Source organism: Nipponia nippon, unplaced genomic scaffold, assembly GCF_047370975.1.
Source record: "Nipponia nippon isolate SJK-2023a ecotype South Korea unplaced genomic scaffold, ASM4737097v1 scaffold_19, whole genome shotgun sequence".
Taxonomy (NCBI): Eukaryota; Metazoa; Chordata; class Aves; order Pelecaniformes; family Threskiornithidae; genus Nipponia; species Nipponia nippon.
The window spans coordinates 6905954-6923665 of record NW_028262335.1 but is presented as its reverse complement, the minus strand read 5'-3'; the positions used below and the strand labels follow the sequence as shown (position 1 = coordinate 6923665).

At 41.6% G+C, this 17712-nt stretch overlaps 1 protein-coding gene across 1 annotated transcript in view; it reads left to right on the top strand.

Annotated features, from left to right (window-relative positions):
• The window catches only part of SSU72 (SSU72 homolog, RNA polymerase II CTD phosphatase), a 29518-nt gene extending 17801 nt beyond the window's left edge, over positions 1–11717 (top strand). The window contains exons 3-5 of the mRNA XM_087755497.1: positions 7950–8089; positions 9960–10078; positions 11125–11717. Coding sequence (XP_087611623.1) covers positions 7950–8089; positions 9960–10078; positions 11125–11226 — 361 coding nt within the window. The 3' untranslated portion in view covers positions 11227–11717. The remainder of the gene's footprint in view (positions 1–7949; positions 8090–9959; positions 10079–11124) is intronic.
• The last annotated feature ends 5995 nt before the right edge of the window (positions 11718–17712 follow it).

The following is a 17712-nucleotide window of genomic DNA, read 5'->3' as shown; positions in this document are numbered from 1 at the left end:
TGTTACGCGTCCGTGTCACGTACTGGACTTAGCAGTAGTTTGAGCTATCTTGCCCAGTGACCAAGACGCTGTAGATTCCAGCAACCAAAATCAAACTCCTCTTGAAGTACACACTTGGATGAAGTGCATAGTCAGCTGTTTGATGGCATCATCAAACATGCCATATCTTTGAAGTCATCTTGTGTTCTGTCTCTGGTATCCTTGCCTTTCTGGTATGTCTGTGATATCCCTTCTCCCGCTCTTTGGCAGTGGACTTCGCCATTGCTCCCTTTCTTTTCCCCTTTGACAGCTTGTACCTGTCCAGTTTCATCCTCAAATATAGTTTCAGCTGTTCGGCACCGACAAGTCGTTGTCTGGCACTTGAGCTCTAGGCTTCTTTCAGAGACGTGTGGGTAGGTAGCCCTCAGCTTTAGGGCTCAACCAGACTTGAGGAGATGCGCATGGCTAGCATGTTGTTATATTTGGAGCCACTACTGTGAGCGTGCTCAGTTGGATTTTATCTGTGCAGCTCGTGGCTTAGAAATACTATGTAGTTGTCCTTAGCAATGAAAAAACAAGTGACACTTCAGTTCTTTGCGAGTTGTTAATGCAGGCACAAACGCTATCAGAAATGTTATTTAACCCAAATTAGTATTTTTGTGATATTTTGGGATGTCGTATCCTCAGTGTTAAGACTATAAGTTACACAGTGCCACAAAAGACTTGTGAACAAACTCTGGTTTGTACTAAAACCACACAATATCAATTCCAAATGAAAGGCAATTTGCACTCTGGATGTGGAATGTAGGCAGTTCTTGCAGTCATCATCACGGTTGCTTGGAAAGTAGCATCTGTGGTGCTGGCGCCCATTTTTAGTCTTTTATTCCCTGTAAAAGGAAGTGATTCTGAAGGTGGAAGAAGGTTGGGCAGTCTCACCCCCCACACTTTCTTTAAGGAAATGTCTTGTTCCTAGGCATTTTGCCCAGCAGGGTTTAACACAACATATCTTATGTTTATAATACAGATAGTAATAAACAAATTAAGATGATATGGAAAAGAGACCTGCAAATGCCATTCGCACTAGTGTGAGAAGCATTCTGCTCTGCCGCTGTTTTTTCACCAAGAAGAATTGCAGTATTTGAGTATGATGAGAGCTGCACCAAAATGAATAATCATGTCAGATTTGTTTGAAGATGTAGAAGCTTTGGGTGCCAGCCATTACTTTAAAGATGTTTTTTTCCTAAAAAGTGTGTATACATTTTTAGCAAACGTAGTTTGCCCAATTATGTTTAATAAATTGGTCTCTAGTATATTTTAGATGACTACGTAATTAATTTATATACCCCAAAACTTTCAGCTCAAATCACTTGTGGGTTTCATTTTCAGTTTTACCTGGGAGTTAAAATGAAACTTATGAATACTTCGATCCATCAGAGATCATTTTTCTGTTATCATACAGGATTTTAACTTAAATAGGTCAATACATTAGTATATAAATTGTATAAGGCAACATTTATCTCGTCTAAGTTTAGTCATCTGCAGACTAGTCATCTTAAGGGCATCCAACCAGGTCCCATCACGCCAAAAGGAGAGAAAGGGATATTTTAGATGACTTTTTTTTTCGTGGAGGGTGGAAGAACTAAAACAGAGTGGCTAGGCTACAGGTATGCCAGATTCTTTTTCACCTGCTATCAAGGAAGACTTTCTGCCTTGATGACCTTAGATGTGGATGTTTACGTGCAGCCTTCTAAACCTGCATGGTTGAATTCATCTGAATTTTTTCTTAAGGTATGAAAAATACTTCTGAAAGTAAATTGTCTATGTGCAATGATTGCCACCACTAAAATGCAGCTCTGTAGGCATTTTGGTAAGCATAGCGGTAAGAAGCCGTTGTCTTAAAATTGCAGCATCATATGCTGAAACCTGTTAGTGTAAATAAATAGGCACAAAATTTAGTTTTGTTGCTTGCGTTTCTTACATGGTGCTTGGTGTCCAGGTGATGTTTCACAAGTTCCGAAATGCACATTCCCTTATAAACATGCAATTTAGATGGCCTGAGATGGTGGTCATTTCTGTCTGTCCGTTCCTGAATATCAAGCTCTGAGGTTGAACTACTGCTGAAATCTCCCTGCTGAACTAATAGAGCATTCTGATTGCAGTTGGACACGGAGCTCTGCAGAACAGTAATTTAGTGGGAAACAGAACTCATCTGGCTACGTCCACCTCTGATTTTAGTCCATCCCATTTTCCTGAATTTCTCATTCATAATTTTGCGTCCTTGTTGTATCTCAAAACTGAGATGGTAGGTGGAGGCCCCATCATCCTAGTTACTGGGAAAAAAACTCACCATTAACTAGATTTATTCCCAATGAAGTCAATAGCTATTATTGATTCCTCCTGCTCTGGGAAAAGAAGCAGTGATCTTGTACTCTGACAGATTTGAATGTGTCTACTGTTGTGCAGTGTACCTCTTTCAGCCTCTAACTGTCTGATCTTGGGATTTATCAAAGCCTCCTGTTTTTTTGTTCTTTGCTAATCTGTTGCTTTTTGTCAACCTCAAGTACAGGTTCTCTAAACATAATCCATAATAATTTCTGTGCAGGCTAGTTGCTTTCTGTACCCTGTATCTTGCCATGTGCTTTGTGCTCTAACAAGAGCATCTGTTTTTATTTAATGCAAATAAAACTTGGTTTTCTTACGTAATTTTCTGTTAGCTTGTTTGGTGATAAAAATGCTCAAGTTGCAGCTAGTACTTCGTTGTAATCTTGTCTTCTGTTTCTGAGCTTGCTTTCTTCTTGCTATCTTCTTGCGCTTCTACTTGAGAAGTGTATTCAACATAAAACCTTGATGTCTGGAAGGGAAAGAAGGCCTAAGGCTGGGTTAGGTGTGACACGGAGGTAGCGCTTCATATTGGAGGGGAGGGGGGCAGAATGCTTGTTAATGGAAAGTCAAATCTGATGCATTTGGGTATTAGTTTAATGCAGATTATTTAGTACTTTTTCAGGTGCTGGCAGTCCACTCTAATATTGATGTATTGGAGGAATTAGTCTCAATGTGTAGTTCTTTAGGGAATATGCCATATTTTATCTAGGAGCTATTAAAAAAAAAAAAAAAAAGTACTGTCTCTCCCTACAGAGAAGCTCCGTGTCCCTTTCCTGCTAGGTTCTGCTGTTCAGTGGGAAGAAGAGAATGCCTAGACTCCCTTTAATTCTTCACAGACAGATTTACAAGTTGTTCGAAAGACCATCTTTAGTTTCCTAAAAAGCTGGCTTCTGAAATAGGACTTGGAATAACTGCTGTTCTTGAACACGGCTAAACAGAGGAATGAGTGTATTGTTCACAGGCATAGACGGGGAGATAGCGCTAACATTTGAGTCATTAAAGAAATTAATTGCACCATGTGTGGTTTTTATATAACTGTATGAGCATATTCCATACAACTGTAACGGTTACAAAAATACAGACCAGACCCTGGAAAACCTAATTAGGAGAGAGTGTAAATATGCAAGAGCATGTGCTGAAGTATTTTGTTTGTCTTCCCCCCCCAATTAATTTTCATAGTACCTGAATGGAATAACATGTAGCGTCCGTAGGAGAAATTTTTATCATCGTTGTTCTAAGTCTGCCTATCGCTTCTTTTTAACATGTCTTACCCAGCTGACCTCTGACAGAGGTAACCATCCTACACTGTTAAGGGGCTGACTGATATCGAAAAAGCTACATGCATTTTTTTCTTTCCCCTACATTTTTTTTTTTCTTAATGAATTTCCAACAATACTTCTTATGAAGTTATAGCCAGAAATATCTTTCAGGTTTGTAAGGATCCAATTTCCTAACAAAACCAGCAATCTACGTTTTATTGAATTTCATAGTCTGGTAACCCCCAAATCTTTGCCACTCTTTTCAGCCGCACAAGAAGCACTATCGGCAGAACAGCAAGTTAGAGATTGTGAGGGCCATGCAGTTGTTACAGTTACCTTTCAAGGTGGGAGTGGTGTGTATGGACATTGAAATATAGTATTCTGGGGTAGGGAAAATTTTTATTTTTTTAATTTTAGCCTCATCGTAGGTTTTACGACATACAGGGCAGGTTTGGGGAGGTGAGAGCAAGGAATTACTCTAATCGTAATCATTGAGCGAAGACAATTATGAGAGTATATTGAACAAGAAAACACTTCTGCTTCGCAGGATTATCTGCGTTATTCTATGGATGTTCTCCATGTGCCAGTTTCCCTTTTTAACAAAAGCTCCTGTTCACAGTTTTTACCAAGACTTACTCATACCTTGCGAAGTGGACCTATTAAACAGTTACCCATCTTCCACCGCTGCACTGAAGTAAAACCAGCAAATAGACTTTCAGTTCTGTAAAATTTCTTCTGAATATGACTAGTGTTCGGGGAGAATACTTTATGCAGTATCTGTAATTCAGATTGCTTTCAGTAGAGAGGACTAGACAAATTCGGGAACATTTTGGTATTTTAGAACTTTTAGGCTGCCTAGGAGGGGGGGAAAGGCATTTAGAGAGGGTATTGTGGATCATTGGTATTTTCTGTGTTATTGTTGCACTGAATGACAGTTCCTGCATCCATCCTTTTGTCACATAATATTGGCCAGGGGTTTTGAAGTTTGAAGTGCCCAGTTCAAAGCAAACACTCGCATGAAAGGACCTCTGCAAAAGCAAACACTGAATGTGAGAGAGAGAAGAGCGATGCATCAGTATTACTTGCTGATGTTCAGGCATTTGGTAGAATCTGCTTGTTCTTGCTTTGTCAATGATCTCGATTTCTGAACAAAACCAGACTCATCGCTGTGTTGTCTGTTAAGTACAGTCACTGCTGGCTGTGCTGGAGGAGGAGGGAAGAGACCGTACTGTCTTGGCTGTATGCATCTTTCAGTTCGTGCTCATAGCTAAAAGTATTTTCTGGGTCCTGTCAGTGAACAAATTACTGGTGAGCTGATTAGAGGGGGTAAAGGATGGTTAGCCACGTGCGTTGGGCAGAGACCTATCGAGTGGATGATAGAAGGCACTTCTGGTGTCTGTAACAGGAATTTTAAATTTGGGTACCAGAAGCTATAAAAGCTTTAGGCGTTTAAACGCACAACTCTTTTTTTTTTTTTTTAAATACATATGTATCTTCATCAATACGTTATTATGGGATATCCTTACGTAAATGGAGAGAATGTGCAGTCAGTAACAGTAGAAATAGCTGGGTATAGCTATCTCCATAAGAATGAGCAGCAATGCTGTCTCTATTGGAAAAACTCCCCTTGTATTGCAACATCTCCTTTTTATATCAAATCTTTCCATTACTGAGCTGTCATGCATAAATTTCATTATATTGTGGATCTCTTTAGCATAGTTATTCCAATAAAGGTGATATCTGAATTGTACTCACAGAAAAAATGTGATGGATTTACTATACCAATAGTTTGCAGTAGGTGAAGGCCTCTTAGGTAAATGTATGCATCTTTTGTTGACTTTCTGAGCATGGTGGTGTTAGGAAGGCTGCTACGGCCAGACAACAGCACTGGAAGCCAGGTGAAAATTTTGAGTACCTTCTGAAGAAGTGACTGCTGAAAAAAAAGAGCAGAGATGCATAGGGTAGGGAGCATGGAGCTGAAATGTGTTGGAAGGAAAGCAAAGCCGGACTTAAGTGATTCAACATCTGGCAGTATAGTGGAAACCACTAATAAGTTGTAAGATCTTTGCATTGGCCTGAGCTCATGAAGAGAAAGAAGCTGGGTTATGATGATGCATTGAAAACAATCATGCAGATCACATCCCCCTGCTTGCTGAAAGGGTGGCATGCTGGTTTTTTTCAGGTGAAAAAGATTTCAGACAGCCAAATATGAAAGTGTCATGAATCTTAACTGCTTATTTCAGTCTCCTTTTATGGGCAGATGGACCCTTGGAAAAAAAAATAGCTGTAAGTTGGCAGCAGAAAGCTTGACTGTGAAGCAGAAAGCTTGACTGTGTGGGTTTTTGGAATATGCGTAATTCTGTCTCCGAGCTCAGTCAGGAAAGCTAGGGGACAGATGCCAGCAACTTTTTATCCTAGAAAGAGAAAAAAAAAAAAGAACCCAAAAAAGTGTGTGGGATCTTGGTGGATTTTTTTCCTTGAACTGCATGATGTAGAAATGAGGACTGTGGAGCCCAGAAAGGGCTCACCTTCAGACTGAACAGAGCAATGCAGCCAGATGTTTACAGGTATTTTGAAAATGGCTGTTGCAGTCACTTTCGTGCTTTGCAAATAACCAGAGGTCTGAAATGGCTACATTAAAGTGGATTTTTTCCAAGCGTGACAAACCCAAGGAGAGTTTGCGGGGGTGCTGTGAGGAAGCAGTGGGTGCTGGTGTGCAGGAGCTGCTTGTGAGATAGCTTTGGGCTATAAAGGACAATTCTTTTTTTATATAGGGAGAAATCTTTTGGGAAAGAAGAGTGGTAAAAGGCTTGGGAGTGACCTGAAGAAAAGAAACGCAGTAGAAGTCAGATGGCTGAGAGAGAATTGGCAACATCTATTTGTGATAAAAAGCGTATCATCCAGTTGGTGATTAAAATTGAAATTTTCTTTAGTCAAGTAGTTAAGTGAGATGATGCAGACACACAAGAGAACTGAATATATTTTCCATGTAAAGTAGACTCTTATAGGTAGAAGGATGGGTTTAACTTTTAATATAGCTTAAACACGTGAAAGACTGAAAAAAGCCGTGGAGGTAGTTTCCTGGAAAACTGTTCCAGAACACTTTGAAGCATATAGATCAGCAGGTGTAGGTCTGGCTACCCAGGGCAGTAGAACTTGCGATGCCAGAGGGCAACTGCAGAAAGGTAGGCAGAAAGTTGCTGGTCTTTTGTTACAAAAGATTAGGACTGTTCTCTGAAGAGAATTAAGATACCTGCTAGGTATATATATGACCCTTTCAACAAGGAAATAAGCCAAGATGACCTCTTTCATACTTGCTGCTAATGATGGAAATTTTTTTGCTCAGAATCCTTCTGTTATCTTAAATTATAGAGTGTTACCCTTACTGTTATTTTAATTTAAAAATATATACTGGGATGGCTAAAAATACTGCCGCTTCAAAGCAAGGAGGAGATGCATCAGTTTCCAGGCTTTCTTAATTCAAATCTTTCTGGGCATTCCTAATTTACCCATAAAAACTTTGCCTTCAGAGAGGGGGTTTGGTTTTAGTCAAGTGAGCAGATTTATGCGACAGTCAACCCTGGTGTGCTCCTAATGAAACTGCATGTCCCAGAAGGCTGAGAAGACAGCGGGATGAGCGAATCCTGTCTGAAAGGGGGATACAGGATGGAAATTTGAGCTTCAAGGTTACAGTACCAGCATAAATATAGCTACCAAGCAGCATAACAGATTCCTTTCACACAGCGACAGGCATGAAGTCAGTGTTTTTCTTCATTCCCATTTATATATCTTGGATATATTTAAAGGATGATGCTTCTGTGATTTATTTTCATTTTCTTTGGAAGTTTGGTTGCGTAAACCTGAGGCCTGAGTAGGGCTTCATGCAGGTGTGCAGTCGACACTAGAAACCCCATATAATGACTTTCAAGACAGAGGCCCCTGGAGTGAGGGCCAGTGACTTAAGTGAATGTAGGACGTTCTGCTCACGCAAACAGCAAAGTCTGTGTGTTCTAAGCATTATGGATATAAAAATAGTTGCCCAAGAAAGGTTGTCCTTCTGAGGAACTCGGCTCTTCTGAGGGCCTTTTAAAGCTGTCTCTGCCATTGTACTAATGACAGCGACAGGCCTCTGAGAACCAGAAACTGCATGAACTACGCTGATGGGGGATCATGCTGCCACCTTAGGAATCTATTTAGTGGTCACTGATCTTTATATTTGCAAACAGAAAGAATCTTATTTTAAAGATACAGTAATTTCACTTGTGCCGGTCATTTGCTCAAAAACATGACTTTTCTTAAAGTAAAGGTACTTAACTCAAGCGACTTCAGATACACACAGAATGGGATTTTACACATGTTGGACAGAAATAAGAGAATCAAGCCACGACCAGAAAGATTCCAGAACTGCAAAGATGTTTTTGATTTGATCCTAACGTGTGAAGAAAGAGTCTATGATCAAGTAGTAGAAGGTAAGGACCTTAAACTGATAAACCAAGTTAACTTTGAGTGCTTTTTCTCCCTCCTCCTTGAAGTCCTTCACAAATCTGGAAACATCTGTCTCCTCTGACTACTGCTGCTGGAACACCAGCAGGGACAAGAGCTCGTAGTCCATTGACGTAGACTTTATGTACCAGAGAAGTGATGGCTGAATACTTATTTCTAAAAGATGCTGGCGTTGGCAGCTACACAGAATGTGTATGTATAGCAATTTTAAGGGCCAACATAAGGAAATAGCAAGCATTTGGAGAAACTCAAATACATGTTTCGTTTGAAAATGCTCATGGATCTAGAAAACCAGCAAGTGGTATGTGATGAGCATTTTTTTTTACCCTGGGTTGATGAAGAAACAAAGTCTAAGCTGTCTTCCTTATGCAGCTTCCCTTCTCTGCTTCCCATGACCTGCCAAGCAGTTTATCCACAGTAAATACCTCCTGTACAGGTGGAGAAACTGTTCTTGAGCGTGGTTAACACTCTGCAAACATGCTACGGCTCTGCCCTTAAAGGAGTCAAAGTGAGATATGCCAGAAGAATCTCAGTTGGGGACTGGGTTCTGCATGAGCACAATGCAGCAAGCTTGATGTGGGCTCACTGAAAGTCATGGGGTTTCAGCAATGACTCTCTCAGCTCCTGGGCTGAGAACCCTGCCCCTCTCTGGAAATGCTCGATACAGGCTTATGTGAGGTTTAAGGTGGTTCCTTTGCATTGCAAGGCCAGCCAACTGAATTAGTATCATACACATGATTTCAAAGGCTGTTGCCTTGCCTTTTCAGTCCTCGGTGGTCATGCCACAAGCAATACAGAGCACGATACATTTGGGCTTCTGCAAGCTGAGCAATTAGCGTTCTGAATCTTTAAGTGAAGTGTTTGAAATGTATAGGTAAGTTCTGAGAGCAACTGCCCTGGCACTTGAACAGATCTTCAGCAAGTTCAGCATGTCTCACATAGAGAGCAGCTTTCACTCTAGAGCTTTAGGTGAGTATCCCAAGGAAGGGAGGTGAAGAGCAGCCACTTGCTAATTTTCCAGTTGTGCATCTCTCTGACTTCATGGTAATGCCCTTCATAACTGACCCATGAAAGGAGGAAGGCTGGAGTGCCACCAAATGGCTCTAGATGTGAAAGCTGAAATTTTAAAATGGAGGCTTCAACAGGTTTGCCAAAATGAAGTTGCAGAATGGGGTTAGGAGAGAACAACCTGTGGCTTAAAAACTGTGTGTGTAGTAGGAAGGTTATGTTAGAGAGGCGTAACAAAAATACATGGCTGGATTAGTAGGAAAAGGATGTTTTATTTTTCCCCCTTCAGCCCTTGTTAATCAGCAGAACACATTACAGCTAGAACTTTCTCATGTGACCCTCAGTGCTTAACTTGCAGGAGTTCACCTTGCAGCTTAATTTTCAGAGTGTTGGCTGTACAGTGGTGTGTTTTGGTTTGGGTTTTTGGTTGTGGTTTTGTTTGTTTTTTTGTTTTTTTTTTTTTTTTTTAAATGGGCAGTTAAAGCTTTCCAGGTGAGGAAACCCAAAATCATTCTTGGCTTTTGAGAATCTTGATCTTAGTCTTTAAAGACTGTCAAAGTAAGGTGAGCAGTAACTTTTCTTGACCCGGGCTGTCATGACCCTTCCACAAAACTGAATTCTTTTGTTTCCAAAATCCATCTCTCATTTTTGAAATAAGAGGGGCTATTGTTTAAGACAATATTAAATAAACAGTTTTCTAAAAACAAGTTTGGAGAAGGCAGAGGTGGACAATGTATGTATTTTTTAAAACCTTATGAATACTCTGTGTAAAATAGGATACCATTCAATCCAAAGTTTTGCTGTTATGTGTGTTTTGTTTTCAACTAGATTTAAATTCCAGAGAGCAGGAGACATGTCAGCCAGTACATGTGATCAATGTGGACATTCAGGATAACCACGAGGAGGCAACCCTGGGTGCTTTCCTTATCTGTGAGCTCTGCCAGTGTGTAAGTAGAGAGGGCTCGTTGCCTGTGGCTACCTTGGACCCAGCTGACTGCACAGGGGTTGGGGTTTGCTTAGGACTCCTTAAAGGTGCTGCATATTGCAAAAGATGTTTTAAGTAAAATCCGTCTTAAGCGGCATAAGTTTCCAAATTCTTGTGGTTATTTTTGGAGCTGTTGTAGCAAACGCATGAACTGTAGCTGAGTTCATGGTTTCCGAAGTGGACTCTGTGCATTCAAAACCAGTGCGTTGATAGCTGATGTGAAAAGCAGTATTGCAAAGCGCTGCACGTAACCGTTACACGTGTTGAGCCCATACTCAAAGCACTGTTTATGGTAAAAACATCCATTTCAACAGCAGTTGTAATATGTGGGATTTAAACATCAAAGTTGCATTCTGGATCACGATGTACTTGAAAAACATCCTATGTAGGTGTATTCCATAGTACCACCCTGTTGTGTGTATGATGTGGAAGAAAAAACTGGGCCTTCTGTCACCCATATCCAGGGGCCCTAGCCCTTGAAGTAAGACTGAAATAAGCTGCACTTAAACCACTTAAATAAGAGAACAGAGAAAGGAGCTATGTCCTTTTACAGTGTGCAAGTTGATGAGTTTACCTATTCCAGTGTGGCAACAGGCTTTTTTTTTCCTCCAGCCTGTGTGATCTATTCTGGTCTTAAATCCTTTCCAGATTCAAAAAGCCTAAGAGAGTTCAAGGACTTGAGATTTTAGCCATCTGTTCCGTGTGCTTGTAGCTATTCTGAAGCTTCCATTTGTTACCTAGTGAGGATGGATGTTGCCGACTCAACAAAGTGCTAGTTAAGTGCCGGTTCAGGGGGTTGGAGAAGGAAGGATATGCAGATAAACATGATGCGGAATATACGTACATTTGGGAATGCTGGGAATCTCAGTGAAGTGCCCAGTGCTGCGCTCTTTGGTGCAGGCTGCTGGTTCAGATTTCACAGTAAGCCAAAAGCATTGAATGATTACAGTTTTCTAAACTACATCATATCCTTGGAGTCCGTTTGCTTAGTATTTTTTTCTCTTCTAGATACAGCACACAGAAGATATGGAAAATGAAATAGATGAGCTGTTACAGGAATTTGAAGAGAAAAGTGGAAGGACTTTTCTTCATACTGTCTGCTTTTATTAAAGCACATCTGTCTCTTAGGCCTTAATACAGATGAGGGAAGCATGTGTTTAAAGTTCTGATTATACTGTATTTTCCTGGAAAATGAATATTGATCTTTTTTTGTTAAAAACTCCTTTTCAGTGTCTTTTTGTTTCATTTCAGGTATTCTGTCACAGGTAGGCAGAGATACTGGTTGGGGTTGTACATATGAGATGATTAAAAGTATACACAAAGGCCACCTATTTAAAAATTAAAATCAAGATTTTCTTTAAATCCTACTTTAATTATTACAAGTAGGCCTTTAATTATAAAGAGAATGTTTCTTGAATATAAGTTTATAATGTATTTTTCCAGCTTACAAATTTATTTTATTTCAGTTGTGCTTTTTTTTTATTTTAATGTGACAGAATGGCTGATCTACGTGAGGATATGAATGGAACAATGAAAAACGAGTATCTGTATATTATTAGATATAAAGTTGGAAGCATCCAATAAAAATGGAAAACCTGTAAGTTTGTCTGTTTTCAAAATAGAAGCTAAGTAAGTGTGACTGCTCTGCACGGTGAAACACACTGGATCTGAAGTAGCACAAGAATGCTCGTTCATCCAAAGTGTATTTATTGGAGAGGGGAGCGACGGTAAGAAGATCTTGATGGGAATCAAAAGACCTGAACTGTGTCCTTTGTTCAGAAGGCTGTGTGTTTGGGCAGCTCCTAATGATTTTTCGTCCTGTGTTGAACTAAAGCGAGCTGCTTTCTCTGCATGAATTATGGCACTGCCAGGAAATCTTTTGGGGTCTCAGTTGCTTTTGGGTTATTGTGTGTGAGATTAATAAGACTGTGAAGCTGTAACTGTAGCAGTCAGGACCAATTGTATATACGTCTTCTATAAGGAGGGTGGGGAGAAATGGCAGACTCCACTGCCAATGGAAATAGTTTAAGGCTTTTTTTTTAAAAAAAAACCTGAAATATCTTTTGAATAGAAGCGTTCTCCTGCCATACAGCAATAATAAACATGCTTGTCACAGCTCAAAATCCAGAAACTGAGTATGTGTATACAAACAGAGCAAAAGCTCAGACTTCTCTTTGTTCAAACTGATAAAAGTGAAAACAAACCAAATTATTAGACATTCAAAATGTGAATGGTAAAGTGCTGCTGCTTACAGGCAAGAGAAGATCTTAAAAGTCATTTTGTTAAAGGAACCTGTAAATGATGTGGAGCAAATGAGGTCTGTGTGCTCTTTAATGCTTGGATATGTGAGGACAACTTTTTGAACATAATGTTAAAAGTGAAGTAGCATGAAATGGGGTTTGAACTCCTGGCTTCTCTCATTGTCACTGATCCCTGCCAGCTCACATGGAGATCACCTAATTTTCCTTAACTTTAATCATTTTGCACATGCAGAAAGTTAGTGCTAAGTACTTTCTCTCAATTTAGGGCAATGTTACCCATCTATGCAGACAACTTCGGCTGTGGATGTAGGAAGTCATACGGCAATGCTACTTGACCTCTTCCAGTGAACGCACTCGCATATATTAAAAGGCTCCACACCTCAAGACTGCAAGTCCATATCTGAAAATACTTCTTTGCAGTTGCAAATCTTGAAGTCTGTTGAGTCAGGCCCCTCTCTCTGCTCCTGGGATCTGGGGGTTGGCTGTGGTTTCAGCTGCCTTGTGGGAAAACTTAGACCTCTGCCAGCTCAATCTGTGTCCTGGACGGTGTCCAAATGGGTCATTGCATCATACCCTGGTCTCAGGAATGTTTAATATCCCTGAATTACCTGTGCTGTTTTTCTTGTTCGTTAAAAATACTTAAAGCAAAAAATTTTGTGGAGAATGAATGAACAGATTGGAACAATTAGGGGACGGGGAGTTCAAGCAGCAGTTGTGGTAAGGTTTGCAGAGTGTATGTTTTCTGATGGGCTTGTCCTGTCCCATTTTGTTTCTGGAGACTCTGTATTTGAAGGATTTCATTCAGCCTCCTCTGCTTCTGCTCATTTGTCTGTCTGATACCATCGCTTGTTACCATGGGGATATGTACAGCCAAAGGAAGAGGATGATTCTGTAAGGACTGAACTGCTTTAGTTGATCTCTTTAAAAAGACATTTCAAGCAATCACGGTACTGAGTATTTTGAGCAGAGTTTTCCTTCCCTGTACAGTATCAGTACTGAAGCCTGCTCTGTGGCAAGGTGAAACTTTGGAGAGCGTTTGAAAATGTTTTCTACTTTCAACCTAATTCATCCTAAATGGAGCTCTTCGTTGTTATTTTACAGAAAGGCAGTAAAAACCCAAACAGAATGTTTTAACCCGTGTTTTATGTGTATGTGGAGATTTACAGAAGTGTCCTTTTTATTACATAAAGATTATACTTTTCACGTGCACAACTGGCAGAGAATTCTGGTTGCTGTAGTGCTAAGTATGGATTCATCAGCAGAACTTCAGTTCACTGCATCTCTTCAACTGAAATGAGAAGCCTTGGTCTAAAAACATGCTAGAGTGTACAGGACGTTACAGAATTGTTCTTGCCATCCTAAAGGTTCTGTTCCTAAGCAAAAGCAACACTGGGAGCTGGTCATTTATTTGTTTATTTACCAGTGTGCGGAAGGAGGATGGATGGATGACTGACCGGGGTGGACAGGCAAGTATTCTGAATAATCCACAGTCCGCTTCAAAGTATTCAAATTTCTGTGAGCAAAACTTGTTCTTCAGCTAAAGTTGTTCTTCCTCTGACATATTACTTCTCATTTAACTGACAGGTTAGTGAAAAATGTATGCATTTATATAGTTTGTCTCCATATGCTTCATTTGCATTGAAATCCACAATGAAGCTCAGTTTATACAGGAATTCTATGGGGTCCTAGTCTTGTTTGAGAGATACGTATATTTATACACACACAAAAAAATATATATGTAGGTATAAAACAAACTCTGGCTAAACACAAGGTTCAAGTTTATTTTGTGTGTCAAAAAAATTTCAAGAGAAACTTCAGTTTAAAGGAAATGGGACGAATAATGTATTTTTCCTTTAAGAGTGGGGTGCCATATATATGATGATGCCGTGCTCTTCCCTGCCTTGTAGATACATTGATACTCCTGTTGATGAGTGTCGGTGCTGAGAGATGATCTGGTATTTTTTTGTTGTTGGGTTTGTTTTTTGTTTTGTTTTGTTTTGTTTTGTTTTTTTTAAGTTCCTGTTCAAAGAAGGAAAGCAATGAAGGGTTAACACCTTGTGAACACAGACTGCGAGTAGTCAGAATTTGGCTGTGCTGGGAGATTTCGGCTGGCAGTGAGTTCTCAGCGATCGAGGCTGTCCTCCCAGTTTCCCCAAGGCCAGCAGAGGTGGCTTTAAAATGCAGATTCCTCCCAGAGGTTCCCCCCTGCTTTCTAACCGCGGTGATTCTGTTTTCTCGGCATTCCTCTCACTTTATTGACTTTCTATGAAAGGCCATATGGATTAAAGAACAGTATCTATAAGATTTTGCTCTCTTGCTGCCATGAAACTGATGCTACTTCCAGTGTGGGCAGATCTTTGCCAAGAACGTCTTGAGGTTTCCACCTCTCACATCTCCACCCTCTGCAGATCCTCTCCATAAGGCACAGAGAAGTGGAGCCCTGCTCGCTTCTCGTTTGCAGTCTGTCTTTCACACAAGTCACTTTTGATTTTGTGTCTATTTTCTGTGTTTCTTGCCTTGCTTAAGACCTTCATAATGTTAATGAATGTTCTTTCTGTCAGAGACATCAGCACGTCTTTTGACTGGTGATTAAAGAGCAATGCCTTTTCTCCCTTCTGCACTGCTGGTCTCTTATCCCTGAAGTTCTCCGCTTGCTGGCTTCCTTCGCTTGCCCGTGAGGCTCGGTGCAGAAAGCAATGCAGATAATGCAATCAGACTGCATATGGTGGGAAACAGCTTTCTTCCCCAAGTTTCAATAGTGCTGGATCTGACTGCAAAGATCAATGATCCTAGCGAGATTTCCCCAATGCAGCAGCCTAATGAATTTGTTGCTGGGCAGATTATCCAGCTTCAACTTCTCTTTCTCATACATGTAGGAGCTTAGGAGAAAGTATCAATAAAGACAAACACAAATGCTTGTACTAGCACAGGAGCTGCAAAAGAACAGGGGAATAAAAAACAGTCAGTGGAGTACAGGGAGGGCACAGGCCAGCTGAGTGGGTTCTTATGGAAGAGAAAAAATTGAAAAGGAAAAACGAGAGAACTGCTAGCTCTGGTTGTTGTTAGACTCTTCTATAACTTCTGACAGCCGAGGCTGTGCTCCCTTCAAGAGCAGGTCGGTTCCTGTGAACGTGGCTTGTGTTAATATTCCTACCTGGGGCTGCGTGCTCACAGGGCAAAAAAAAATCTGAGGTGGTTCCCATACAGATCTCTGGTCTTTTTTTATTATCTTAGCCAGTATTGCTGGGGTTTAAAAGATAATCAGTAAGGAGGGAAGGCTACGTTCACTGCATGCCCTCAAGTGCTGAGAACTAGAGGAGGCTGGGTGACGGTACCGGGTCACGCAGCAGGGTTGGGTTAAAGCAAAGGAAAAGGCAGCGGTCGCTTGGTTAGGTACAGGCCAAATGCTGCTGAGATCTTGTAATGCCGACTACGGACTTGTCTGCGTGAGGGTGGTGGTGACGGTACAACACGAGGCTTGAAGCCCAACAGGAGCCAGAGGTGGTGTGGATGCTTGTTTTCAAAAAGGAGCAGCTTATTTCTAGCAATATTGAAGTGATTAGGAACAAGTGCCACAAACCCATTGTAAACTCTTGTGGTGGCAACCCGAAATCTGTTTTAATCATTAAAAAGACAGTCTTCACTCATGCAAGTAGAATGTCACTTTGCTCAAGTACGGTCAGTCCCTGCTGCCTCTTTCCATTCGATGGAAGTCACTAGAAAAACTTCCTGGCCTTATTTCCCCCAGACACGCAGATGAAAGGCCGGACCGGCTGAACGCCACGCGCGGCCCCAGGTTGTTCTTGGGTCTCCAGCTGATCAGGCCGAGAGCAGCCAAGAGTTCAATGTGTGCTAGCACTGAATGGGACAGAAATGTTGCTGCTGGTTTGTTTCTGCAAGAACGGGCGGTCTGTTTGTTGGCCTGGGTTCGTCTCCACTCTGATCCCTGCCGTGGCTGTGCAGGACTTGTCGTTTCCACCACGGGTTGCTGTGAAGAGCTGCTTCTTGAAAAACTCAGTAAGAGTCTGTACCGAGGCTAGGGAGCAAACCTAGCTGGAGTGGGGTCAAGGATGGGACAGGACAAGCTTTACAGGTTCCAGCCAAGCCTGGACGTGTTGAAAATGGGCCAGCAAGAGCAACAGGGAAACCTGTTTGACTGATGCTGCAGTAAAGCAAGCGTGAGGTGCTCCTGGCTGCAGAATCGCAGTCACTTGGTGCTCCTGCCGACTGGAGGATGAAGTGGTGAGAGGAGAAGGAATTTCTGATACAATCCAGTGCCACAGAAGATCATTGACTCAAATGTTCTGCATGGCGACTGGATTTAATAAAGACTCTGGTCATTTCATGGCTGCTCTCCACGTTTGCAGCCCTGTGAGCCTGTCGGATTTGGTGAATCCTGTCCTCTGGGCAGTGCCGGCGGGTGCAAGAAAGGATTCTTGCGCTACCCTGTACGTTAGCGCCGTCCTGCCCAGGCCTAGGCTGAAGCTGGTTGACGTCCAGGCGGCTGTACTGCCCTACAGCCCAAGGCAGGAGGTGCAACCAGGACCGCAGTGGACGCTGAACAAAATGCTCAGAACGATGACATTTGGAATCCCCATCAGCCAGGCCTTTTGCTCCAAAGGACAAGAAGGGAAGGCGGCTCCTCCAGAGCTGGGCTGAGACCCGGCTTCTGCCTGAGCCAACGACAAAGTCTTTCCTCAGTGCCTCAAGCCCAGCTGCGAGCTGACCCAGCCTAGTCCGGGGGGATGGCTGGGGGTCCGAAACGTGGGCTGATGGCCAGGCAAAACTTCACCTGCACAAGATTCCTTGAGACTTGTCTTCAAATTGTCTGTTCTCTCCTGCGATTTTATTCAGCTGTTCCTTTAAAAATGCGTATGTTTTCTACAACTAGCAAAGTAACTAGCTGCATTATCTCTGCATTCCTTTTACTGAGTCTGCATATAGACGGCAGAAACCGGCTCCTAGCTCAAGAGGTGAAAGCAGCTCAGGGCAGAGGGCTGTTGAGGAGGAGCCCTGATGGGCTGGGCAGGATTGTGCCTCCCCAGCCTTGCCGCTCTTTTGCATGAAGTGCCTGGCTTATCAAATGTTTCATGGGTGTGGTTTAATTAAAAAAAAAAAAAAAAACTGCAATGCAATCTGTGCTCTAATTTGAGGACACCATTTAGTGATTTTAATTGTGTGACAGTATTTTGGTATTTTCAATACCCAGTAGTAGGTTAATGACTGTTCCGTGAAGAATGGAGTTTATATAACACAAGTCATTACATAAGGAGGCTGATTGTGGCCTGAGGAACAGGGGGAAAACAAATGCAAGAATGCAAAACCCAGCACAAGC